The following is a 26760-nucleotide window of genomic DNA, read 5'->3' as shown; positions in this document are numbered from 1 at the left end:
CTATTTTTCTAAACTTGAGCAGAAGTTTCTCTATATGCTCTTGCTCAGAGCTAAATTGAGTTCCTCCTTGAGATAAGACACTAGCACTTCTTTATCTACTTTATTGAGCAAGTAAATCTATATATTTGTTTCAAGAACTGATATATCAACAAAAATAATCAGTTTTTTGAAAATATAATCTAATTGGATGAATAAAAAATCTACTCACGAAGGAGGAGAAAAACATACAAAAGTTATGGAACTGTGCCAGCAGCTCCTTCTTCTGGCAGAAGGATTGAAGAGGAAGGAAGAGGGATGAAGGAAAAGAAATGGTGAGGTTTTGGGAATGTGGAGAATAACAGAAAAGTCACCCATAACCTTGGATCAGCGAAGACTTATCAAAATGGATGAGAAGGAAAGACTGATTGTTGAGAACTGCAGAGAACAAGATTTGAAAACCTGAGAGGCACCCGTGTGGTGAAAGGTGCCTTGCCATGGTTCACGCGGATCCCCCCATCGGAGGTTCGAGTCCTCCCTTGGGCATGGGTGTGTGTGTTGTCCTTAGCGGAAGTTAGTTTGAATTAGATTAAGTAGTGTGTAAGCCTAGGGACCGATAACCAAAGCAGTTTGGTTCCATAGAACTTACCACAAATTTCCAATTTTTTCCTGAGAGACAAAGGTTTAAGATAGGGTTATAAAAAGGGTAGGGAAATTGGTGCAGAAGCAGCATGGGGTCTGACCAGAATATTGTGGAGATTTGGGGGAAGGGGAGAAAGCTATTCTAGGTGTAGTGGACAAAATGTCAAACAGAATGGACCTCATTTCTGGACTCTACTTAAGGAAGTCGTAGCATTGTATTGAAGTATCGGATTTATATATTCAAGAACGGAATAGTACTGAGTGATAAAAGGTGTACTCCTAAGTTTTTTGGAGGGTTCAGTAGTACCAAGATTGGATGTGATGGCCCAAGAAATCTGCTCTTTAACTGGGCCGGTGGGGTAATTATATCCTGTGAAGGCTGATGTGAGAAGGGTTGAGTATTGCTGTAAAGAGTCCACATCCGAACAAACATGTTTGCCTCAAATGCCTAGGGTGTATGCGAAGGAACATTTGACTTGGAAAGGATAACAGTAACTTCCTTTTCTAAATTTCGTTTTAGTTTTTTATATCTTTTATTTTCTGACCTTTCAGCCATGTTAAGGCATGTAGCTTTCTGATCTTATAAACACTTGCATAATATTTTGTCAATAATTTCGATCTTGTTTATTACCATATCTTCCACTTTTAAGCTCTCATTTTGTTTTCGGATCTCATCCTATGCAGTCTCCAACAATCAGTCTTTCCCTCTCATTCTGTCTCATAACTCTCCCCTGACCCAGGGTTCTTTGCAACTTTTCCATAACTCTCTGCTTTTCCTAAATGTCACCAGGTTTTTCCTTCATCCGTCTTCCTTCTCTTTCAACTTCATACCAGAAGAAGGAACCACTGGCTCCAAAAGCTTGCGCATTCCCATAAGTTTTATGTGTGTTTTCTCCTGCCACCACTTGGTGGGTAGATTTTTTATCCATCTAGTTATACCTATTTTTTACGGCTGCCATCTGTGCTTTGGTAGCAATTGTTATTACAAATGCCTCATGCTCACTGATTGTGGGTATCTTCCAATTGGTCATTAGATGTAATGTATTTCTGTCACAGTGAGCTCCCAAACTATCTGTTGCTGTAAATAATTTAAACAATGGTAAATACAGGATAGTATAACAACATTTGTTAGGATATACTGCTACTTATCATATAGAGGAGGTACTGAGCAGCAGGCAGGTACATTTAAAAGTGGACTAAGCTATGAGGCCTGACTGAGTGACCGTGGCTGTGGTAGTTTTTGAGGGTAAAGAAATGGTGTGGGATGGGGAGAGGAAGGGATAGCATAGAAGGCATGGAAGAGGAGGGGGAAGATGCTAGGGACTAGCAAAGATTGAGGCCAGGGGGGTTACAGGAATGAAGGATATGCTGCAGGGAGAGTTCCCACTTTCACAGTTCAGAAACCATGGCATTGGCGGAAAGAGTCCAGATAGCACAGACTGTGAATCAGTTGTTGAAGTCAATTACACTGTTTTGTGTGCCATGTTTGGTAATAGGGCAGTCAAGCTGTCTCTAAGGTCAGCATTTGCCAGTGGCCATTCTTGCAAACAGACAACTTGTTAATGGTCACTTCCTTGTAGAATGCCTCATATTGGTTGCAGTTAAGTTGGTAGACTACTTTCACAGGTGGTTCTGCTTTTGATGGGTTAGGAAATGCCTCCTGACAGAAGTGGAGTAGTTGGTAATTGGAGGATATACAGGACAAGTCCTGCTCTAGTAGGTCATTTACAGCAGTAGGAGCCATGGGGCAAGATGTTTGAAGCAGGGATGGAAAAGCGACAGACAAGGATGTTGCTTAGTTTGGGAGGAAGTTTGAATACCACTATGGTAGGAGTGGGGAAGATAGTGGAAAGGATATTTACTATTTAAGCGCATGCAAACAGGCAAAGAATGTGATTCATTTGCTCCAGTCTTGGGTAGTTCTGAATAACAAAGATAGTATACATTTTTGGCTGGTCGGTGGATATATTAGGGATAGCAGGTGACAGGAGAAAAGGCATGAGTCACCTACTATCCCTCACTACTGACCAGCCACATGGAGCACCCCCTTCATAACTCAGTACCATCCAGGACTGTGGCAAATGATCATGTTCTGTAATGGGGTTTCGATGCCTGTGATCATACTCTGAAATGAGAAGCCATTTTGGCTTTAACCTGCGCAGCTGTTGAACCTATCAAACGAAAATTTTGAGTTACAGCACAAAATCCATTTTTCTCCATCCTCTGCACCACATACCACATTAATCACTTCATATATCATGAAAATTATGCACTGCAACAGTGGTATAGTTTAACATAAGTTCCTGAAATTGATCAGAACCTATCTTTATCAGGAAATCTCGTAACACTATTTTCCTTTTTCTTTTCTCTATGCCTGAAAATTGACTTATTTCCCTCAATCGTGAATATTTTTTGACACCTTTTTGGGAATAAATTCTGATTGTATTTTCAATTCTTAGATTTATATTTGCAGTTCAATTTACTGCCCACAACAGCGATTTTACCAACTGCAAATTGCCTTCATACATTTTTTAAAAATGAAACTTGTTTGCATTTTCATTTACAGTGATCCAGGCTTGATAGATCTGTTTGTCGGTGGTGTGCTGGAGACAGAACTTGATGGGGCCATTGTTGGCCCCACCTTCACCTGCCTATTGGCTCACCAGTTTGCGTTAGTACGAAATAGTGATCGCTTCTGGTATGAGAATGATCTCCCTCCCTCATCATTCAGCAAAAGTAAGTAGAGATGCTGTGAAAGTATATCACCTTTAAAATATCAACTTGTTTTAATACAGTGGAATATGTACACATTTTATATCTGTACCACATTAGTAAAATTTGCGAACTTATTGTGGCATGTGTCAGGTAGCATGGAGTCATCTAAGGCCAATTTCAGTCTTGCCTCAGTTTCTTTCATAAGATATTCATATTTAGTTTTCAGTAAATGGGAATATAGTATACTAAAGTTATTAAAATGTTTAAATATTTGTTATTAGTAGTATTTAATCTTTAATTCTTACAGAACAACTACAAGAACTCAGAAAAGTCACTCTTGCTGGCTTGCTGTGTGCTAACATGCCAACTCTTGAACAGGTACAGTCACGGGTATTTATTCAAGAGGACCCATATCTGTGAGTATTCCCACAATATTTGCAAAGAATAAATAAATTACATCAGGTGTTATTAATTTAAAATGTTTAGTTGTTTTAGAGACTGCTTACATGTTCACCTACAAATATATGAGAATGAACTGACATTTGATAATGCAATGGCAATACAACATTGAATGTTAAAGAAAGTAATGTCATAGCCATTCACAGCTTATTTTCAGACTAAATGACATTTAGTAATTTAGGTGTGAAAACAGCAATAAATTATTCATCTGGCCATGACGATTAAATGTTAACAAATGAAAATATAATAATCATTTAATGTTGGATAGTAAAACATTCTGTATAAAAGGATCATTTTAATGATACAATGACAATGTCCAGAGAGAATGTTCAGAAAAAGATTTACAAAGTGTACAGTGGCAATGAAAATTGATGAGTTAGTTTACATCATCAGCAACAATCAATTTAAAAAAAATACAACCACTAAAAAACTATAAATGACATTTTATTGCTAAAAATTATGTTTTTCTAGCTATAATGGTGTTTTCTACCAGAGCACTACAAATCTATGTACTGATTTGGTAGCACTTCTTTGAAACAACTATAATTAAAATCAGACATTTGTGTGAGGCGTTCTCCCTGGCAAAATCGAAGGTGCAATTACAAGTCTTTATGAAACTGAAGATCAGCAAATCATATCTAATTACAGAGTTATTTTGCTCCTATCAGTCTTTGAAAAAAATCCCAAGTAGCCTGGAACAGAATACTGGCTTAGTACTCTGAACAAACTGTGCCACGTGCCTCTCAGTCTGGTTTCTGTAATAGATAATTTAAAATTAAATTCTTACATGTCCTCAAAATGTTAGAACTTGAAAGAAAATTTTTCCTGAGGCTGTTTTCTGTGACTGTTGAGCAATTGGATTATGCAGATAATAAAAGTCTATTTGGGAAACTAAAATATTGTAGATTTAGTGGCACGCCTCTTCCATGAACGGAACCTTGCATTCACAGCAGAAAAATTATCATGTTGTCAGAATAGCCCACATGAGTAAAGATGAACTCAAAATGGGAGGCCATAAAATATGAAGCTCAAATGATTGTGTGCTAGGTCCACTTCCGTGGCTGACTTGCATAAGTGATCTTCCAAAAAAACCTTATTTGCTTTTTACTAACACAATTATATTCCCCTATTTCAAGACTCAATCACACCTCTTGCAGCTAAGATGAGGTAGCATTCAGTAAAACTGGAGTAAGGAAAGGAGAACCAGAGACACAGATGAGACAAACATGAGTAGCAAGAACAAAAACTAAGTGTAAGGAAATAGAAGATAAGCTAAGATGACAATAAAAAAGACATGTGTTAGTCTGTGAAAACAGTGAAGTTCGGGCAGAATTTGTTAAATGAGTTTGTAATTCCTGCTGCTGACATTCTCTTTATTTGAGGTATGATGGTACAATTTCAGCCTTAGACCATTTTCAATTATTTTATGAGCCATTCTTCAATGATATCTTTACTCCAGTGCCTGCATGTAATTGTCATAAAATAAATTAGAAACAGTTTTTCGTTATTTTGGGAGCATGTTACTTTTGAGTTTTTGCAGTGTTGCAACAACTGCAATGACAGTGGCATAATATACCATTAAAAAATCATTCATAAAATACTTAAAAATGGCCTAAACCTGAAATTGTACAGTCCTACATAAAATAAAGAGAATGTCAGCTGGGCAGGAAATACATAATTTCGAAGTAGAGATGACAACTCACTGCATAGTGAGATGTTGAGTCATTGACAGGCACACAAAGACTAAAAACTTTGCTAGCTTTCAGATGAATCCTTTCTCTAAATACCCTGTCACACACACACACACACACACACACACACACACACACACACACACACACACATTGTGCTGACTGAATTTTAGGTTTGTTGAGAAAATCTTCATGATCTGGACCCAGGTTCATGGCCAGCTATCCTCATTCCTCCACAGACTCAACACCTTCTCTCCGATCTGCTTCACCTGGTTGCCCTCAAGCCAACACACCACCTTCCTGGACCTCTACCTGTCTCATGGCTCTATGCATACCTCAGCCCATATCAAGCCCACTAACCATCTACAGTACCAGCATTTTGACAGCTATCATCCACTTCTTACCAAAAAATCACTCCCAGGCAGCCTGGTTACCCATGGACGGCATATATGCAGTGACAACTTGTCCATGCTGGCTCTCGCACAAAGACCTTACAGACAAACATTATCCCACAAACCTAGTATGCAAACAGATTCTCCACACCATATCCTCACACATGCCTAATTCTCCCATCACCCCCAAGAAATAGGAACACCCCTCCCCCTCCCCCCCATATCACCCATTATCATGCTGGACTGGAGCAGCTGCAGCATAGCTTTTGCCAGGGATTTGTCTATCTATCATCATGCCTGGCAATGAGGAACACCTCACCCTCAGTCCTTCCCACCTCCTCTAAAGTGCTGTTCCACTGCCCTCCTAACCTACACAACATCTTGGTCCATCACTGTGTCATTCCTACACTCAACCACTTGCCGCAGGGATCATAAATATGTGGAAGACCCAGGTGCAAGACCTGCCCAGATCACCCACCCATCACATCCAGCCTGTTCCCATCAGAGGCCTATCAAATCCCATCAGAGGCAGGGTCACCTGAGAAAGCAGCTGTGCCATGTACCAGCTCTGCTGCAATTTCTGCACAGCATTTTGTGTGGGCATGACAAGCAACTAGCTGCCCAACAGAATCAAAGGCCACCACAGAATTGTGGCCAAGAGCACAGTTGACCACCCAATGGCAGAACACACTGCTGAGTACAGCATGCTCAATTTCAGTGCCTGCTTCACAACTTTGCCACCTCAATCCTTCATCATAGCACCAGCTTTTCTGAACTGGTGCTATTTTTGCAACACATCCTTTTCTGCAGTCCTGTCAACCTTAACCCTCTACACCCACACCCTGTTCACAACAGTCTCTACTTCCTCTTTCCTATCACCTGCTTCCAGACTGCTCTCCCATGCCATAATCATCATGTGGTGCAGGAAAGCATTGGCTCCAGTACCTGTGTGTTGCATTCCTATTTGGGGCATGTGCTGCCTCTTCCTCTCGTATTCCTGTCTTACACATCTGCTGCCTCCTTCTGAGCTGTCAGCCACCCTTCCTCAACCCCTCCCCTACTCCCTGTCTCTTTTCTCCCCTCCCCCTTCTGCCATATCCACCAAACAAAACCAGTCAACCTGCATGACTACAATTGTGTATTCAGCTTATTTATGCCTGTCAACAATTCAATGCTCTCCTGTCCTCCTAAATTATTAGCATATATTATTTCATTTCTACATTTTAGGTATCATAGTAATCTACCTTCAATAAAATGCACGTGAAGTGTCAACAAAGCTCACAGTTTCCACCATTGTTCCCAGAACTGACCGTAGGCCTCTGGTTCTGAGTCGAGTGGAAAGACTGAACCAGACACCTTGAAGATTCTGTGACAAGCTAGGCTGGGACTTCCTGGACTTGCTCCATGGGTCAGGTGTGCACTACACATCAGAGGCTGCTACACATGTAGCTGACTGTGTGTGGGCTGTAACACAAGTTTTTTTTTTAGATTAGGTGACTCTCCATCCAATCCAGATAACTATAGTGGTAAGAAACCCAGAAGTGTCAGTGTAAGATGCAAAGAAATGCCTCCCACAGGTGAGAGTATTAAAATCCTAGTGGCAAATTGCCAAAGCATTCGCAATGAAGTGCCAGAGTTTGAAATACTCATGGAAAGCAGTGAAGTTCATATAAAACTAGGTAGAGAAAGCTGGTTGAAACTAGCAGTTGATAGCAGTGAGATTTTTGGGGAAAATTTAAATGTATAGTGAAAGGATAGGCAAACGGGAAATGGAAGTGGTGTATTTGTCACAGTAAACAACAAACACAGATTCATAGATAGAGAAATTGAAGCTGCATGTGAGATTGTTTGGACAAGATTCAATATCAGGGGTGAGTATAAAATGATTGTTGGATCCTTCTGTTGCACACCAGATTCATCTCCTGAAGTAACTGAAAACTTTAGAGAAAACCTTAGTTCACTTGTACTTAAATTCCCCAATCATACTGTAATCATCAGTAGAGACTTTAATTGTCCAACAATTAATTGGTAAAATTACAGTTTTGTTAGTGGTGAGCATGATAAGACATCCTGTGAAACTACTAAATGCCTTCTCTGAAAACTGCCTACAACAGATAGTTAGGGGACACACTCAGGATGGAAATATATTGGACCTAATGGCAACAAGTAGATCTGACCTCTTTGAGAATGTCTACATCAAAACTGATGTCAGTGACAATGACATCATTGTGGCAACAATGCATGCACTGGATAGATATGTACCCAGTAGAACAGTTCATAATGGTAGGGAACCTCCATAGTATACAGCCACTGTAAATAAGCTTTTAAAGAAACAGAGATTACTGCATAACAGGTGTAAAGTGAAGCATGGGGCTATAGATAGATAGATGCTGAATGAAACCTGTTTGGCTGTCAAGAGAGCAATGCATGAAGCTTTCAGTGTCTACTGCAGCAGAATATTGTCAAGTGATCTTTCACAAAACCCAAAGACATTCTGGTTGTATGTGAAGGCCATTAGTGACACCAAAGTGCGTCCAGTCCCTAGTGAATGAGACAAACTGAAATTGAGAGTAGCAAAGCAAAAGCTGAAATGCTTAACTCCTTTTTCAAATGTTCATTTACAAAGGAAAACTCAGAACTGTCCCAATTTAATCCTCATACCATTTGAAAGATGAATGAAATAGGTAGTAGTGTCAGTGGTGTTCAGAAACATCTGAAATCATTAAAATTGAAAAAAGCTCCAGGCCCCCATGGAATCCCTATCAGATTCTATACTGAATTTGCAGCTGAGTTAGCCCCTCTTCTAACTATAAGCTGTCATGGATCCCTCAAACAAAAAAACCATGGCCCAATTCTTGGAAAGAGGCACAGGTCACACCCGTCTACAAGAAGAGTAGTTAAAGTTATCCACAAGAATTACCATCCAGTATCCTTGGCATTGATTTGTTGTAGAAGCTTAGAACATATTCTGAGCTCAAACATACTGAGAGATCTTGAACAGTATAACCTCCTCAATGCTGACCAGCATCGATTTTGAAAACATCAGTCATGTGAAACCCAACTTGCACTTTTCTCACATGACATACTGAAAGCTTTGGATCAAGGCAACCAGGTAGATGCAGTATTTCTTGATTTCCGAAAAGCATTACTGCACCTATGCTTATTGTCAAAAGTACAGTGAGGTAGGGTATCAAGTGAAGTTTGTGACTGGATTTAGGACATTTTGGTAGGGAGGATGCAGCATGTTATCTTGGATGGAGAGTCAGTATCATATGTAGAAATAACCTTGGGTGTGCCACAGAGAAGTGTGTTGGGACCCTTGCTGTTCATGTTGTATATCAATGACCTGGCAGACAGTAAAATCAGGTTTTTTTCAGATGATGCAGTTATCTATAATGAAGTACTATCTGAAAGAAGCTGCACAAATACTCAGTCAGATCTTGATAAGATTTTAACGTGTTGCAGAGATTGGCGTCTTGCTTTAAACGTTCAGAAATGTAAAATTTTGCACATCACAAAATGAAAAAAATATAGCATCCTATGACTATAATCTCAATAAGTTACTGTTGGAATCAGCCAACTCATACAAATACCTTTGTAGGGATATTGAAATGGAATGATCACATAGGTTCAGCCTTGGGGTAAAGCAGGTAGTAGACTTCAGTTTATTGGTAGAATACTGGGGAAGTGCAATCAGCCTACAAAGGAGATTACTTACAAATCACTCATGTGACCTGTTCTAGAATATTGCTCAAGTGTGAGAGACCCATGCCAAATATGACTAAAAGGGGTATTGAACATATACAGAGAAGGGCTGCACAAATGGTCACAGATTTGTTTAATATGTGGAAGAGTGTCATGGAGATACTGAAAAAACTGAACTGGAAGACTATTGAAGGTAGAGGTAAGCCATGCCAAAAAATTCTATTAACAAAGCTTCAAGAACCAGCTTTAATTGGTTACTCTAGGAATATACTACAACCCCTTACATATTGCTCACATAGGGATTGTGAGGGTAAGATTAGAGTAATTGTTGCAGACATACAGAGGCATTCAAACAATCATTCTTCCCACAATCCATAGGTGAATTGAAGAGGAAGAAATCTCCATAACTGGTACAGCGGGACACACCCTCTGCTTTGCATCTCATGGTGGTTTGCAGAGTATAGATATAGATGTAGATATAGAAATGTTGAGTGGATAATTCACCGTATGAAGAGATGTGGTGTTGCAGACAGGCACAACAAAAAGCCTGCTAAACAAGTAAGCTTACAGCCAAAAGGCCTTCTTGTAATGTTGAAAACACGCACACATTCACACAAGCACAATTCACACACACATGACAGCTGTCTCTGGCCACTGAGGCTGGACTTTGGGCAGCTGCTCCTGAAGGGAGAAGCAGTCTGGATGGTGGAGGTAAGAAGGAGACTGGGTTGGGGAGGGTATAGTGCTGTGTCTGGGAGCACAAAGGAATGTGCTTCACTTCAAAGACTTCTTCACAGCCTATGCTATCTGGATCCTTCCTACGAGCACCAGCTCTTCTGAATTGTGCAGTTGGGAACTCTCCCTGTAATATATCTTGCTTTCCTGTTACCCCACTGGTCTCAACCTACACTAGTCCCTGTCCTTCACCCACCTGTCTCCTCCCCTGCTCCCACTCCAACACTAAACAGCCTTCTATAGTCCTCTATTCCACCAATGCACCCACTAGTCTCTCTATTTCTCTTTTCTCTCTTTTTCTTTTCCCTCCTATAATTCTCTCCTTTTTTGCTTCCCCCGCCCCAAGCCAAACCTCCTGATTGTACATACAGCCCTGCCCTATCTCCACCACATTCCTGCATGCTCCCACAAGCAGCACTACATCTTTCCCTACCACTATCCTGCTAGCCCTTCCCCTCCCCACCCCTGTCTCTTCCTTCGCTCCCTACCCAGACTCTCCCGTCAGACACAGTTGCCTGCAGTCCGTCTGGCCAGAGACACAATGGTCTGTGTGTGTGTGTGTGTGTGTGTGTGTGTGTGTGTGTTTGTTGTGTCTGTCTGCGACTATACATCTCCTCTATATGATGAGTAGCAATCTAGCCTTTTCAAAACGTTGTCGTTATTCCATCCTGGAATTTGGGATATAATAAATGTGTATCTGTACTAAAATTTAGTTCTTGGGGCATAACATGTCTTTAAAGTCCCAGATCCAGTTATGTAAAGAAATGACAATTTTAGAATGTTGTTCTACCTTGAAAACAGTTCTGTGGACATCTATGCATGTCACAAACTTGTCGCAAGAAATCAGAAAGTTTTGTTACTTAATTTATACCTTTCAGAATCCAGAGCAGAGTTTTTTATTATGGTACAAAGATTAAAAAAGTATATTCTGTCTTAAGAGCAAATATTGTGAATCCGACCAAAATCATTAATGTTCACAAATAGTCATGTCAGTGGGAAAGGAAATAAACTAAGAATGCGGAAACAGCAATGATGGAACTCCCAAATTTTGATACTTAACCTATTTATATTCTTTACAAAGGATCTATCAGAGCCACTTAAGGCCGTTTGAAAATGACTATGTTTTCTCAAGTAAAGTTGTTTAATAATAAATACTTTTATGCTTAGTTGTCAAAAATGTACATTATGGAATTCCAGTCTGTTGACATGTAGACAGAAATTTTTTCCTTTATTTTATCTTCACTGTCATGTCAAGAGACAATTTTATGGCAAGAAGTATTTATTCCAAAAATATGAATTATAAGAAATTCTTCATATCTCATTTGATTGTGTTTATCTTACTGTTGTCAATGTGAGAAAAATTAAGTAAGGGCCATTAAAAATTCTCCTTCAAAAGCCAATTATTTAAATTAATTACTTATTTAACTTAGCATCTATATGTATAACGCTAAATTTCTGTGAATGCAGGAATGTACGGATTTCATGTGAACTGCAACCAAGTCTTGACTTGTCTGCCTGGCTTGATGATGAAGTAATAAGTTCACGTGATATTAAAATGAAAGCTGTTGAACTGTTCCCAACAGACTTATTAATGCAAGCTATGGAGAAAGCAGAGGAATACCGCACAGAGCGTCAACAGAAGGAATATGAATTTTGGAAGAAAAGTAAGACACTATCTACCATTTTAGAACAATATGGTTTGTGGGTCTGTTTCTATCTCACTCAAACAGCAGCAAACAGTATTTATAGAAGTTGGTAACTGGTGCATTTTTCATTATTTAAATCATGAGTGACACTGGCGGGCTTTCCAAAAACATTGATTATGATGAACAAAATAAGTTAGATACTTTCAATATGAAATACTTATATTTTGCACTTTTTGATTATGAATTGTTTGTATTTCATTAGATGGAGGAGCAGATCCAAAGTCTCCTGTGGGTACAGCTGCTGCATTCAGTAAAGCCAATAAATACTCTCTTCACTTAGCTAACACATCAATATTGCTGGAATTTGCATCTGAAGAAATTCTTAATTCATTGCAGAGGTAAGGAGTAACTTACATCAGAATTGTGTAATTCAGTTGCATTAAGTTGTAACAGTATTCAATGTTATATGTGCATAATTAGAAGCAGCAAGTGAAAATTTGTACCAAGGTCAGGAATTGGTGCAAATTTTCACCCTCTGATTCCGTCGATATACATACATACATCTGTATGAGACCAGTAAAGTCTCTGAAATTGTGTCATTTTGCTTACTCAGCATTATTTGAATAGCTGATTTTATTTATTTTAAAATATATTCCTGCATTAAGAAGTTTGAATATTACAATACCATTACATTACTAGGCAGATCTAAAACAATACTGCTGTTAGAGAAGCATGACTGATATACAAGTAAGTCATAAATAACAAATTTAATGGTGAAATTTGTACTATATTGAGTCAGAAACTTACAGAAATGAGGTCAGCTTCATAATCTCAAATGGTGATGATATGCACTTCATGTAAAACAAATTCCAGTCAGTGAATCACCTGAAATGTAACTAAATTTAACTCCATCAATGAATCACCAGAAGTGTGACAAAATTTAACTCACCACCATTAATTTTTTAGGTCATATCAAAAAGATATTATTTCAACAGTCTCTTCCAACAGCATATTAAACTTTAAATGAAATTCAGCATGCATTCTGGTTATGGCCAGCTGTATTGATATTTCAGAATATCTCAAGTGCATAATGGCCAGGTATCCTATTACCTGAACAAAACAGAAAGCATTTATAGCATACATTATAGTAAACTGAAACCAGGTAAATGTGTTCTTTTGCAGTGATTACTAAACAAGAAAATTATATTTTATTGCACATTTCAAATGAAAAAAAATTCTGTTGTAACAGGAGGTGTAAAAAAGACTTATCCTTGAGTAGAAAACCAAAATTATATTTACAAGCAGATAATTTAACTTAAAAACCTAACACATCTGAGCCAGCAAAATTGTCTTCTCGCAACATGAAAAAAATCTTTCCGCCCACTAAATGGTCAGTTTTGAGAGCTGTCTGTAACTGTACTAAATTTTTACCATGTTACCAGCTTCAGTTCTGAAGAGGATGTTCTTAAGTTTCCAACAGAATACAGGCAGCATGAGCTTCACCATTAAATTTTACATGTATTTTACTCAAAAAACTTGTATGCCTCAGTTTTGAGTACTAGCACTGGTACAGTATGTCTGTGACAGAGTGTATACAATGTGAGGAAAAACAACCTGACAATAAGGCAGACTAAGTTGGGGTAAAACAATTTGAGCAAAATATTTAAGTTAATCATAGGTCAGAAATGCATTATTGTTGAGCTACGACCATAAAACAACAGCCAATCAGTGATGAGCACACAGAAGTCTGTACGTTTAGAATAACTTATTTAATACCTGTTGTGCCCAAAACCATAATACTACTTAAATTAGCTGAAGATAATGGTTTCAGCTTAACAGTTAAAGCTAGACAAACTTCAATTTCCTATCCATGAGTGGTTACATTCAATGTGAATTTTCTGTGGTGTTCGCTTAAGCTGTCATGCAGAAAAAACACTGTGGTGAGATAGTTGACATGTAGTAAAATAAGACACAACGTTGTTAGTAATTATATCTGTAGGTCACATGTTTTAATTTTTGCTAATGTACAGAGTGTGTGAATGAACTTTTATTGTAACAAGCACAGACTATCAGTAAATGTGAACTAAGACATTATTGAAAATGAAAATGGAAATCAAATTTTAAACACACTTTTCTCAAATTAGTTTTTATTGCAAATGCTTCAAATTCCTGCCCCCAACATCAGTTGAGTTGACAACATCAATGTAACGGTTAGTGCACCCTGTCCTAAATTCTTGGTGTCCTGCAAATGAGTGTCATAGACCCAAAAAGTTTTTGGGAGGCCTCCACAGCTTTTGACTACTGTGCAATTGTCAATGACTTGTTGTAGTTTTATGACTGTTGTCCCAGAACGGTGCATTTCCAATATGTTGTCACGTGGTGAAGTGTGTTTGATTGTGTCCCCTCTGTCCTGATTATAAGGTTGTTTACCTCTACCCCATGGAATGAATATGAGAACTGCAAATTCATGTAGCTCTTCATGCATATCCTTTCATCAAACTTGTTGAGTTTCGATGTTAATGTTTACCTAATAGCTCTTTCATTTCAAATAGGATAGTTTAAATGTGATGTATTCACCACTTTCAAGAAGATTAATGGGATTTGATGAAGAAGGTTTTTATGGTTTATAACTATGGTTAAGTTAGTATACCCAGTGACTGACAAATGTGATGACCTGCAGCCATTTGACCTTCATGAGGCATTTACTTTCTGTAGACAATCTTGAGGAAAATAGAAAGAAACAGCAATGGCCAATGTGAGTCCTCAGAATTCAATGTTACTTATCTGGTGGCACAAAGGAACTGTTTTCTTTTACAAACTGTATCCCAAGTGTGTGACATCACAGTTCGCATCTGTTGCCAACAACAGAGATGCCTTGCACTCGCCATGTAAGAAAGCCAACCAAAGAAACAGCATCAAGTGTTGCTATCACACTTATTCTTATCTTGCACCCACAGACATTTACCCTTCTTGCTCCTTATTGAGCAACCATCATGAAAAACTTTTGTAACTGAAAATATACTTTACACTTAGACTGATGATATCTTTGTTGCCAAACTAGTAACTTTCTACAGGCATGGAATCCAAAAACTGACCAAGCATCATCAGACTGTTTTAGTTGATGTGGTGGAATATGCTGTTGATGCTTAATTTCTCTATTTTGTTTTTCTGTTATAATCAATAAACCGGTGACAGACACTATGGAAACATGCACAGTTCTAATATAAATGAATTACACCTTACCACAAAAGAATCCTCAATATGGTCTGTGTCAGCATGAAATACTACCCAAGAAGCGTTTGGGACAACCAAGAAAGTATCTGAATTTGGTAGTGAGAGTAACTCTGAACCACTCCGGGAAGTAAATTGATGTTCCCACAGCTTTGAAACATAGTCTACAACTTACTGAGAAGCCTGACATTGCCAGAGTTTTTATTTATAGCTGTGCCCAAGACTTTGTACGCATGGAATTTGTTTTTGACTTACAGAGCTTCTTTGTATATATTGTTTGAAGTAGGGGTAGTGTGACTGGGGACATGAACGAACCTGGGCAAGGAAGAGAGCAGCAATGGAACAGCCTTAAACAAGCTTGTGAATCTGTCTGTTATTGTCACAAGGTAGCAGAAACCACAAGAGGGGAGGAAAGAGCCAACAATATCAAAGTGGATGTGTGTAAATCACCCTGAAGGGGAGAGGAAAGAAGAGATAGGAACAGAAACATGGTGAGCAATTTTTTAAGATTGACATATGTGACAACACTTTGCCCACTGTCAACAATCCCTTTGCAGTCTCGCCCAGACAACCTTATCAGCCACTAATTTAACACTAGCTTTAATGCCCGGGTGAAACAAGTTGCAAAAAATGTCAAAAATGTGGCGGTGCCATTTCAGGGTTGCCACAGGTTTTGGAAATCAGGGAATATCAGGGAATTTCAAACACATCTGGGAAATTTGAAAAAAAAACACGGGAAAAACCTCATTTTTGTTTCACTAGATGAAATGGTTTACTTACTGAGATTTCGTGCATCATCATTGGCTGGAGCAGCTGAATATGTGCACCGCTTCCCTACTCCTCACTACTACTGTTTCTCCCTTTCTACCACTCCCTTCAATTGCAGTCAGTGCTGCCACCATTTCTTGCCATTTGTCTAGCAGCTGCCAACGAGAGGCAGGGAGGCATGAGGAGCGGCTTGTGTGGATCCAATTCTCTGATACCGTATATGCAGTGGCCAGAGGCAGGGGTCATGTGTGTGTGGGTTGTATCTAGTGATTGTGTGAATGTGTGTGTGTGTGTGTGTGTGTGTGTGTGTGTGTGTGTGTGTGTGTGCGTGTGTGTGTGTGTGTGTGTTCTCATTTTCTGACAAAAGCTATGGCTGAATATGTAGTTGTGAGAGTGTGATTGTCTTTTCTATATGCCTGTCTGTGGCTCAGAGATCATATTTATGGTGAGTTTCTGTCTATTCTCATTATTATTGATTCTCAGAGAACTTGAACAAGTTATCTTTTGTATGAGTTGATCACTGTGGTCTCATTTCATCAACTTGCGGTCTTTGGGTCATGAATAGCTGCTACGAGCCAAAACTGCAGCCCGTTTCTGCTGGTATCTGTAATGGATCTGGCCTGCCAATCTGAAGCCATTCGGTTCCCAGTAATGTGCAGGCCCAGCCCATCAGATCTAGACTCACCAATCTGCCCACAGGCTATATCTGTTTGTATGGGGTGTATGCAGCAGATTTTCATGGTTTATCCACAGACCCAGGACTGTGATGCTCTTCAGCAGGCCAGAGACCATGGGCAATGGATTTTAGGAATTGCCACTGTCTCACCTCAAGTAATTTTGCAGTGTGGTGTTTTGCAGACATTTTATTTGTTCTAGTACATTTTGCCACTTAAAAAGTAGTTTATATGTTAGAAAGTATGGAAGAAGAAAATTGTGTCCATTGCTGGAAGTTTGTATGCTTTGTATTCATATATTTCTTGAAGGAAAAATCACAAAATACATGCACAATAATGGATACAACACATTGAGCTATAATTGATAATAACGAACATAGTAGAACTAACATTTTATTGGCGGTCACCTACAGCGTTGTTCGTAGCTTCCCCGTCTACTTTCAAGAGGCCTACTTTTTTCTGAGGTTATTTCTGAAATCACTTTTTTCTGAGATTATTTCTGAAATCAGTGAAGATTTTTAAATCTGTCATGCAACTCCAAGAACACGCATATTTTTGTCACCAAATGTGTTTTGTTTTATTGAAATGAAATAACATCAGTGGTCTTAATGAAACACATGTACTGTTTGGGTTGCTTCTCCATCTAAAAACAGTTCATTACAAAAGATGTTAACGTTAGTACTTAAGATTTTTGCTGACCTCAGGAAACGCCATCTGCTTGCAAGTATTTTTTAGATATTTCCTCATTTGCACTATTGTTTCTTGTTCCGTACGTGCAAAGACAGATTCTCAACTTACATCTTAACTTACCCTTGAGATCTCTAAATTTGTCAGGGAAAAATGCTAAAACTTGTTTGGGTGCTGGGGAAATATCAGGGAACTTCACTTGGGGAAACTTGTGGCAACCCTGTATTTAGCTGGAATAAGGTGCGAACCTTATTGCATGACATGTCACACTATACCTTTCGGCAAGAACCTTGCAGAGGAAAGAGTCCATGATGCAAACCATTTGATGATGGATCCAGCTGACATTGAAGAAGGAAGGGATCTGGTTCTTGACCAACAGCCAGGGCGCCACCAGCTGCAATCAATGCACAGTCGTGAGACCAACAATCAGCGATGACGTTGAGCTGGCTGGAGATGTGTCAGATGTCAGTTGTAAATTGTGCAATGAAATCAACCTGCCGACTTTGCACAGAGAGCTGAGCTCCATGGCTCCATGAAACACTGACATAAGGTGCTTGTGATCCATGAACACAGTGGGTCCCTCAAGACATGGCTGGGAAAGTCTTCGTGGAATTGAAAGCAGTTATGCTTGTGGAAGTCCAGGGGATGTGTTGGTTGTCTGATGTGCTTTTGCCAGTCAGTAAGAGGGTACTAGGTTTTTGAAGGGTGGCCAAGTGAGGCAGATGATGTCTGTTGTAACTAATCATCTCCAGGACAAATGAGAGACCTCTGAATGTAGTGAGTAGTGATAGCTGCATAATGTCATTTTCAAGCAGCGACATAGTACAAGCCCCCAGGGGGCCCACCGCTCTCTGGAGAGTTCTTGCTTGGCTAGCACGGGTCCCCAGCCTTTGCAGCATGTTTTCCCTTCCATGCTGCATATTTATCCTCTTGCTGTTCTTTTTCCTCTCCCTTGGGGAACATGTCTGGACTGTTTTTGGAAATGTATTCTGCATTTTCGGTAGTCAATATCAGAATACTCTCCACAGTTCCTTTTTTCATTCTCCATTCACCTTCTCCTATCCTTCCTCCACTTTGGCGTTTGAAGTTCCTCTTTTTCTTCTTCTTCCCTGTGTGCTCCTGAAGGCCAGCCCACATGTCTGATGTGTAACAGGTCACTGGGCAATGGGTAATTCCCAGGCCCAAGTCAATAGGTAGGGTTCACACATACCCTCAGGTACAGGCCAGGCCCAGGGAGGGGTGATTTCCTCAGTTGCTACCTTCCCAAATTGCCAATTGGTCCCTCTGTCAGGCATTCGGAAGGTGTGACCTTATGTGTGAACAATCACCTAAGGTGGGTGTGCCCCTTCTGAAGTGGGCGTCCAATTTGGAGGGAAGGGGGGGGGGGGGCACCATCAGAGACGCTGGCAGTTATGGGGGATTTTCTCACAATGAGCCAATCATCTTCACAGGCAATGGCTACAAGACATAAACGGAATGAGGGTAACGATTCAAAGACACTCCCAGCTGCACCAAGGTTCTTCATGGTTTCACATACACAAAACTGTCAGTCCTACACAACAGTAAATCCGTTTATTATTCAGAGAGTTGTTGATGCAGTTGTTGGCCCTATGAAATCCTACTCTCATTTACGCAATGGCACTTTGCTTTTGGAGACTGTTTCTGATTCTCAAGCACAACACCTGCTTGCAGCTTCGCTCCTCTATGGCTATCCTGTTTGTGTCAAGGCCTATTGAATGCTGAATTCTTCCCATGGTGTTATTTACACTAGGGTGCTTGATGGTCTGACATAGGCAGAAATCCAAACATACCTTTGTGATCAGAGTGTCATTGCCATCCATTGGGTGATGAGAAAAGTAGATGCCCCCTTAGTGCCCACATGCACTCTCCTTCTCACATTTGATTGAGTGGTTCTTCCATCAAATATCAAAGCAGCTTATGAAGTTATCACATTCAGACAGTATATTCCAAATCCTATGTCCTGTTATCAGTGTCATTGTTACAACCACACTCTAGAGTTCTGTCAACACCTGGCAGAATGTGTAACCTGTGGGAGGGATGCTCACTAGGGCGATTGTCCGCCTTCTCCTCCCCGCTGCATCAACTGCACTGGCAGCCATGTCGCCACCTTCCACCATTGTCCCAAGTATCTTGATGAGCAGGCTGTCCAGGAGATCTGGATGAAAGAAAAAGTACCTTACCCGTCCGCTTGCAAGTTGTTGGCTAGTCAGAAACCCTGCGTGCTACCATCTGGCACCTGCAGTACTGTTCTTGCTACATCTCGCTCTGCGAAAGACATGGCCATCCAGACATGTGACCTCAGATTTAGCACCTCGCTTGTCAAATCGCCCACTGTCATGGTAGCATCCCTGTCTCCTCCTCCAGCTGTGCAACACACCACCTAACTCTCGCCTCATGGGGCGAAGCCACCAGCTACTCAACCAGCGGCCTGGAAAGGACAGATAGAATACTCCCGTGAAGACTTCCTATGTCTCTCCGGCCAACCAACACCTCAGTCTTTCTCTGCTAACCGGAAAAGCTTGAAGAATTCAAACAAAGGCAAATGGTCTTCTCCTTCGCTGACTCAAAGATCGTCTTCAACGGTGTCGCCATGTGATACCCTCACCTGGCTGACCTCTGTTTGTCGCCAGTGCACACCACCAACCATTTTTCTGCCCTGGATTCTGCAGGCCAACAGCAGAAGAATGCTGATGCTTCTGTAGACCTCATGGTGCAGGGTCCTCCTGCCTCCGTGCCCTGTAGCAGCGATTCTTCAAAGGCTGGCAGTTGGCAGCCACCGTGATGACACCCCTTCATTTTTTACCCGTCATGACTCTCCTCCAATGGAACATTTGTGGCCGTCAATCGAACGAAGAGGATTTACAGCTCTTCTTAGGATTTATGGCTCTTCTAAGAACTGCTGTATCCACTTGTTCTCTGCCTTCAGGAAACAAAATTACATCCTCATGACCGCTTTGTGCTCTCACATTTCATCCTGTTCCATTTTGAACTTCCCCTGAGGTTGGTATTCCATCTCACAGGACATGGGATGTCATTCTTGGTCAACCCATCTCCCTGAGTACCTCCCCTCAAGCTGTTGCAGTTCACCTTTTCCTTCCTCACTTGACCTTTTCCCTTTGTACCAGTTACATCCCTCCATCATATGATGCCATCAGGGCAGACTTCCTCCAGCTTATTGGGCAGCTACCTCACCCCTTTCTGCTGCAAGGTGTGACTATACATGGGTCCCTTTGGGGTTCTCCCAGAAACTGTCCGAGAGGTGCCCTCTTGGCTGACCTTCTTAATCAAATTAACCTCTTCTGCCTTAATACAGGAGAACTCATGTTCCTTTCAGACTCCATGCACACACGTACTCGTGTGACTATTTGCTCTCCTCCCCCTCTCTCTCCCTCTTTCTTTCTCTCTCTCTGTCTCTCTCTCTCTCTCTCTCTCTCTCTCTCTCTCTCTCTCTATGAATATAATAGTGGGAAACATTCCACGTGGGAAAAATATATCTAAAAACAAAGATGGTGTAACTTACCAAATGAAAGTGTTGGTATGTTGATAGACACACAAACACACACACAAAATTCAAGCTTTCGCAACCCTCGGTTGCTTCATCAGGAAAGAGGGAAGGAGAGGGAAAGACGAAAGGATGTGGGTTTTAAGGGAGAGGGTAAGGAGTCATTCCTATCCCAGAAGTGGAAAGACTTACCTTAGCGGGAAAAAAGGACAGGTATACACTCGCACACACACACATATCCATCCGCACATATACGGACACAAGCAGACATTTATAAAGGCAAAGAGTTTGGGCAGAGATGTCAGTCGAGGCGGAAGTACAGAGGCAAAGATGTTGTTGAATGACAGGTGAGGTATGAGTGGCGGCAACTTGAAATTAGCGGAGGTTGAGGCCTGGTGGGTAACGGGAAGAGAGGATATACTGAAGGGAAAATTCCCATTTCCGGAGTTCTGATAGGTTGGTGTTAGTGGGAAGTATCCAGATAACCCGGACGGTGTAACACTGTGCCAAGATGTGCTGGCTGTGCACCAAGGCATGTTTAGCCACAGGGTGATCCTCATTACCAACAAACACTGTCTGCCTGTGTCCATTCATGCGAATGGACAGTTTGTTGCTGGTCATTCCCACATAGAAAGCTTCACAGTGTAGGCAGGTCAGTGGTAAATCACGTGGGTGCTTTCACACGTGGCTCTGCCTTTGATCGTGTTCACCTTCCGGGTTACAGGACTGGAGTAGGTGAAGGTGGGAGGGTGCATGGGACAGGTTTTTCACTGGGGTGGTTACAAGGGTAGGAGCCAGAGGGTAGGGAAGGTGGTTTGGGGATTTCATAGGGATGAACTAAGAGGTTACAAAGGTTAGGTGGATGGCGGAAAGACACTCTTGGTGGAATGGGGAGGATTTCATGAAGGATGGATCTCATTTCAGGGCAGGATTTGAGGAAGTTGTATCCCTGCTGGAGAGCCACATACAGAGTCTGATCCAGTCCTGTAAAGTATCCTGTCACAAGTGGGGCACTTTTGGGGTTCTTCTGTGGGAGGTTCTGGGTTTGAAGGGATGAGGAAGTGGTTCTGGTTATTTGCTTCTGTACCAGGTCGGGAGGGTAGTTGGGGGATGCGAAAGCTGTTATCAGGTTGTTGGTGTAATGGTTCAGGGATTCCGTACTGGAGCAGATTTGTTTGCCACGAAGACCTAGGCTGTAGGGAAGAGACCGTTTGATATGGAATGGGTGGCAGCTGTCATAATGGAGGTACTGTTGCTTGTTGGTGGGTTTGATGTGGACGGACGTGTGAAGCTGGCCATTGGACAGATGGAGGTCAATGTCAAGGAAAGTGGCATGGGATTTGGAGTAGGACCAGGTGAATCTGATGGAACCAAAGGAGTTGAGGTTGGAGAGGAAATTCTGGAGTTCTTCTTCACTGTGAGTCCAAATCATGAAGATGTCATCAAAAAATCTGTACCAAACTTTGGGTTGGCAGGCCTGGGTAACCAAGAGGGCTTCCTCTAGGTGACCCATAAATAGGTTGGTGTACGAGGGGGCCATCCTGGTACCCATGGCTGTTCCCTTTAATTGTTGGCATGTCTGGTCTTCGAAAGTGAAGAAGTTGTGAGTCAGGATGAAGCTGGCTAAGGTAATGAGGAAAGAGGTTTTAGGTAGGGTGGCAGGTGATCGGCGTGAAAGGAAGTGCTCCATCACAGCGAAGCCCTGGACGTGCGGAATATTTGTGTACAAGGAAGTGGCATCAATGGTTACAAGGATGGTTTCCGGGGGTAAAAGATTGGGTAAGGATTCCAGGCGTTGGAGAAAGTGGTTGGTGTCTTTGATGAAGGATGGGAGACTGCATGTAATGGGTTGAAGATGTTGATCTACATAGCCAGAGATATGTTCTGTGGGGGCTTGGTACCAGCTACAATGGGGCGGCCGGGATGATTGGGTTTGTGAATTTTAGGAAGTAGGTAGAAGGTAGGGGTGCGGGGTGTCAGTGGGGTCAGGAGGTTGATGGAGTCAGGTCAAAGGTTTTGTAGGGGGCCTAAGGTTCTGAGGATTCCTTGAAGCTCAGCCTGGACATCAGGAATGGGATTACCTTGCCAAACTTTGTATGTAGTTTTGTCTGAAAGCTGATGCAGTCCCTCAGCCACATACTCCCGACGATCAAGTACCACGGTCATGGAACCCTTGTCTGCCGGAAGAATGAAGATGGATTGGTCAGCCTTCAGATCACGGATAGCCTCAGCTTCAGCAGTGGTGATGTTGGGAGTAGGATTAAGGTTTTTCAAGAAGGATTGAGAGGCAAGGCTGGATGTGAGAAATTACTGGCAGGTTTGGAGAGGGTGATTTTGAGGAAGAGGAGGTGGGTCCTGCTGTGATGGAGGACAGAACTGTTCCAGGAAGGGTTCAATTTGGATAGTGTCTTGGGGAGTTGGATCATTAGGAGTAGGATTAGGAAAGGCAACTCGCTCACCCTCCACAACCTTTCCAGCAAACCTCAACCTCCTCTCATTGCACACAGACCCAGTCTCTCCCATCTACTCAATCACCCACTTCCAGCTCCACTTCCCCCAAAACCTCAAATTCTAATCAACACAATCTGGAACCACAACACCCTAATTCAGTAGTTAACCTTTCCTCCAAACTTCTCTCCCAATCCGAAACCTCTGTTCTATCCAAAGGTCTCACCTTCAGCCCTACTCCCAGATTCAACCAAACAGCCCTCATCAAAGATTTACTGTCCTACACTTGTACTCTCTGCTGAAAATATCACTTTGCCACGAAGAAAAATAATCCTAATCCTGCTCCTAATGATCCAACTCCCCAAGACACTGTCCAAATTGAACCCTGCCTGTAACAGTTCGGTCCTCGATCACAGCGGGACCCACCTCTTGGTTCATCCCACTAACACCAACCTATCAGAACTCCGGAGATGGGAACTTGCACTTAAGTATATACTCTCTTCCCATTACCCACCAGGCCTCAACCTCTGCTAATTTCAAGTTGCCACCGCTCATACCTCACCTGTCATTCAACAACATCTTTGCCTCTGTACTACCGCCTCGACTGACATCTCTGCCCAAACTCTTTGCCTTTATAAATGTCTGCTTGTGTCTGTGTATGTGCAGATGGATATGTGTGTGAGTGCGAGTGTGTACCTGTCCTTTTTCCCCCTAAGGTAAGTCTTTCCGCTCCTGGGATTGGAATGACCCCTTACCCTCTCCCTTAAAACCCACATCCTTTCGTCTTTCCCTCTAGTTCCCTCTTTCCTGATGAAGCAACCGTTTGTTGCGAAAGCTTGAATTTTGTGTGTATGTTTGTGTTTGTTTGTGTGTCTGTCGACCTGCCAGTGCTTTTGTTTGGTAAGTCTCATCATCTTTGTTTTTAAATATATTTTTCCCAAGTGGAATGGAAGGAAACATTCCACGTGGGGAAAAAAAAAAAAGATCAACACCTTCAACCCATTACATGCAGTCTCCCATCCTTCATCAAAGACATCAACCACTTTCTCGAACGCCTGGAATCCTTACCCAATCCGTTACCACCAGAAACCATCCTTGTAACCATTGATTCCACTTCCTTATACACAAATGTCCCGCACGTCCAGGGCCTCGCTGCGATGGAGCACTTCCTTTCACGCCGATCACCTGCCACCCTACCTAAAACCTCTTTCCTCATTACCTTAGCCAGCTTCATCCTGACCCACAACTTCGTCACTTTTGAAGACCAGACATACCAACAATTAAAGGGAACAGCCATGGGTACCAGGATGGCCCCTTCGTACGCCAACCTATTCATGGGTCACTTAGAGAAAGCCTTCTTGGTTACCCAGGCCTGCCAACCCAAAGTTTGGTACAGATTTATTGATGACATCTTCATAATCTGGACTCACAGTGAAGAAGAACTCCAGAATTTCCTCTCCAACCTCAACTCCTTTGGTTCCATCAGATTCACCTGGTCCTACTCCAAATCCCATGCCACTTTCCTTGATGTTGACCTCCACCTGTCCAATGGCCAGCTTCACACGTCCGTCCACATCAAACCCACCAACAAGCAACAGTACCTCCATTATGACAGCTGCCACCCTTTCCACATCAAACGGTCCCTTCCCTACAGCCTAGGTCTTCATGGCAAATGAATCTGCTCCAGTCCGGAATCCCTGAACCATTACACCAACAACCTGACAACAGCTTTCGCATCTCGCAACTACCCTCCCGACCTGGTACAGAAGCAAATAACCAGAGCCTCTCAAACCCAGAACCTCCCACAGAAGAACCACAAAAGTGCCCCACTTGTGACAGGATACTTTCCGGGACTGGATCAGACTCTGAATGTGGCTCTCCAGCAGGGATACGACTTCCTCAAATCCTGCCCTGAAATGAGATCCATCCTTCATGAAATCCTCCCCACTCCACCAAGAGTGTCTTTCCGCTGTCCACCGAACCTTCGTAACCTCTTAGTTCATCCCTATGAAATCCCCAAACCACCTTCCCTACCCTCTGGCTCCTACCCTTGTAACCGCCCCCGGTGTAAAACCTGTCCCATGCACCCTCCCACGTTCACCTACTCCAGTCCTGTAACCCAGAAGGTGTACACGATCAAAGGCAGAGCCACGTGTGAAAGCACCCACGTGATCTACCAACTGACCTGCCTACACTGTGATGCATTCTATGTGGGAATGACCAGCAACAAACTGTCCATTCGCATGAATGGACACAGGCAGACAGTGTTTGTTGGTAATGAGGATCACCCTGTGGCTAAACATGCCTTGGTGCACAGCCAGCACATCTTGGCACAGTGTTACACCGTCCGAGTTATCTGGATACTTCCTACTAACACCAACCTATCAGAACTCCGGAGATGGGAATTTGCCCTTCAGTATATCCTCTCTTCTCGTTACCCACCAGGCCTCAACCTCCGCTAATTTCAAGTTGCCGCCACTCATACCTCACCTGTCATTCAACATCATCTTTGCCTCTGCACTTCTGCCTCGACTGACATCTCTGTCCAAACTCTTTGCCTCTGTATATGTCTGCTTGTGTCTGTATATGTGTGGATGGATATGTGTGTGTGTGCGAGTGTATACCCATCCTTTTTTCCCTCTAAGGTAAGTCTTTCCGCATTCGGGATTGGAATGTCTCCTTACCCTCTTCCTTAGAACCCAAATCCTTTCGTCTTTCCCTCTACTTCCCTCTTTCCTGACGAGGCAACCGTTGGTTGTGAAAGCTAGAATTTTGTGTGTATGTTTGTGTTTGTTTGTGTGTCTATTGACGTGCCAGCACTTTCGTTTGGTAAGTCACATCATCTTTGTATATATATATATATATATATATATATATATATTTTTTTTTTTTTTTTTTTTTTTATACCCATCAAGATCTGTAGGACCAAACTGAGGAGCAAATCTCCATGGTCATGGAACGTGTCAGTACATGACAGATAAAATCAGATGAACCCGAAAAAATCAAGTTTAAGTAAATGCAATCAACAATACAATACAATAAGAATCAGCTTAATTTTTCAAGGAACTCATCGACAGGATAGAAGGAGTGACCCATGAGAAAACTGCCTGTTTCTGATCCAAAAATATCCTTTTCGAATGGGAAGAGATACGCAAAATATAATACCATACAACATAAGTCAATGAAAATAAGCAAAGTGGACTAATTTTTGTGTTGAACGATCACTCACTTCAGATACCATTGAAATAGTAAACATGGGAGCATTGCGTCTTTGAACAAGATCTGAAAATGGGCTTTCCATGACAGTCTACTATCTATCTGAACACCTAGAAATTTGAACTGTTCAGTTTCACTAATCATATGCCCATTCTGTGAAATTAAAATGTCAGGTTTTGTTGAATTGTGTGTTAGAAACTGTAAAAACGGAGTCTTACTGTGATTTAGTGATAGTTTATTTCCCACAAGCCA

At 41.7% G+C, this 26760-nt stretch overlaps 1 protein-coding gene across 1 annotated transcript in view; it reads left to right on the top strand.

The window, feature by feature from the left end:
• The window catches only part of LOC126457994 (uncharacterized), a 375721-nt gene that overhangs the window by 263758 nt on the left and 85203 nt on the right, over positions 1 to 26760 (top strand). The window contains exons 12-15 of the mRNA XM_050094761.1: positions 3185 to 3354; positions 3641 to 3749; positions 11783 to 11979; positions 12224 to 12359. Coding sequence (XP_049950718.1) covers positions 3185 to 3354; positions 3641 to 3749; positions 11783 to 11979; positions 12224 to 12359 — 612 coding nt within the window. The remainder of the gene's footprint in view (positions 1 to 3184; positions 3355 to 3640; positions 3750 to 11782; positions 11980 to 12223; positions 12360 to 26760) is intronic.

This window comes from Schistocerca serialis, chromosome 2 (genome assembly GCF_023864345.2).
Source record: "Schistocerca serialis cubense isolate TAMUIC-IGC-003099 chromosome 2, iqSchSeri2.2, whole genome shotgun sequence".
NCBI classification, from domain to species: Eukaryota; Metazoa; Arthropoda; class Insecta; order Orthoptera; family Acrididae; genus Schistocerca; species Schistocerca serialis.
The sequence above is the reverse complement of the archived record's forward strand: the minus strand, read 5'-3'. Positions and strand labels throughout refer to the sequence as shown.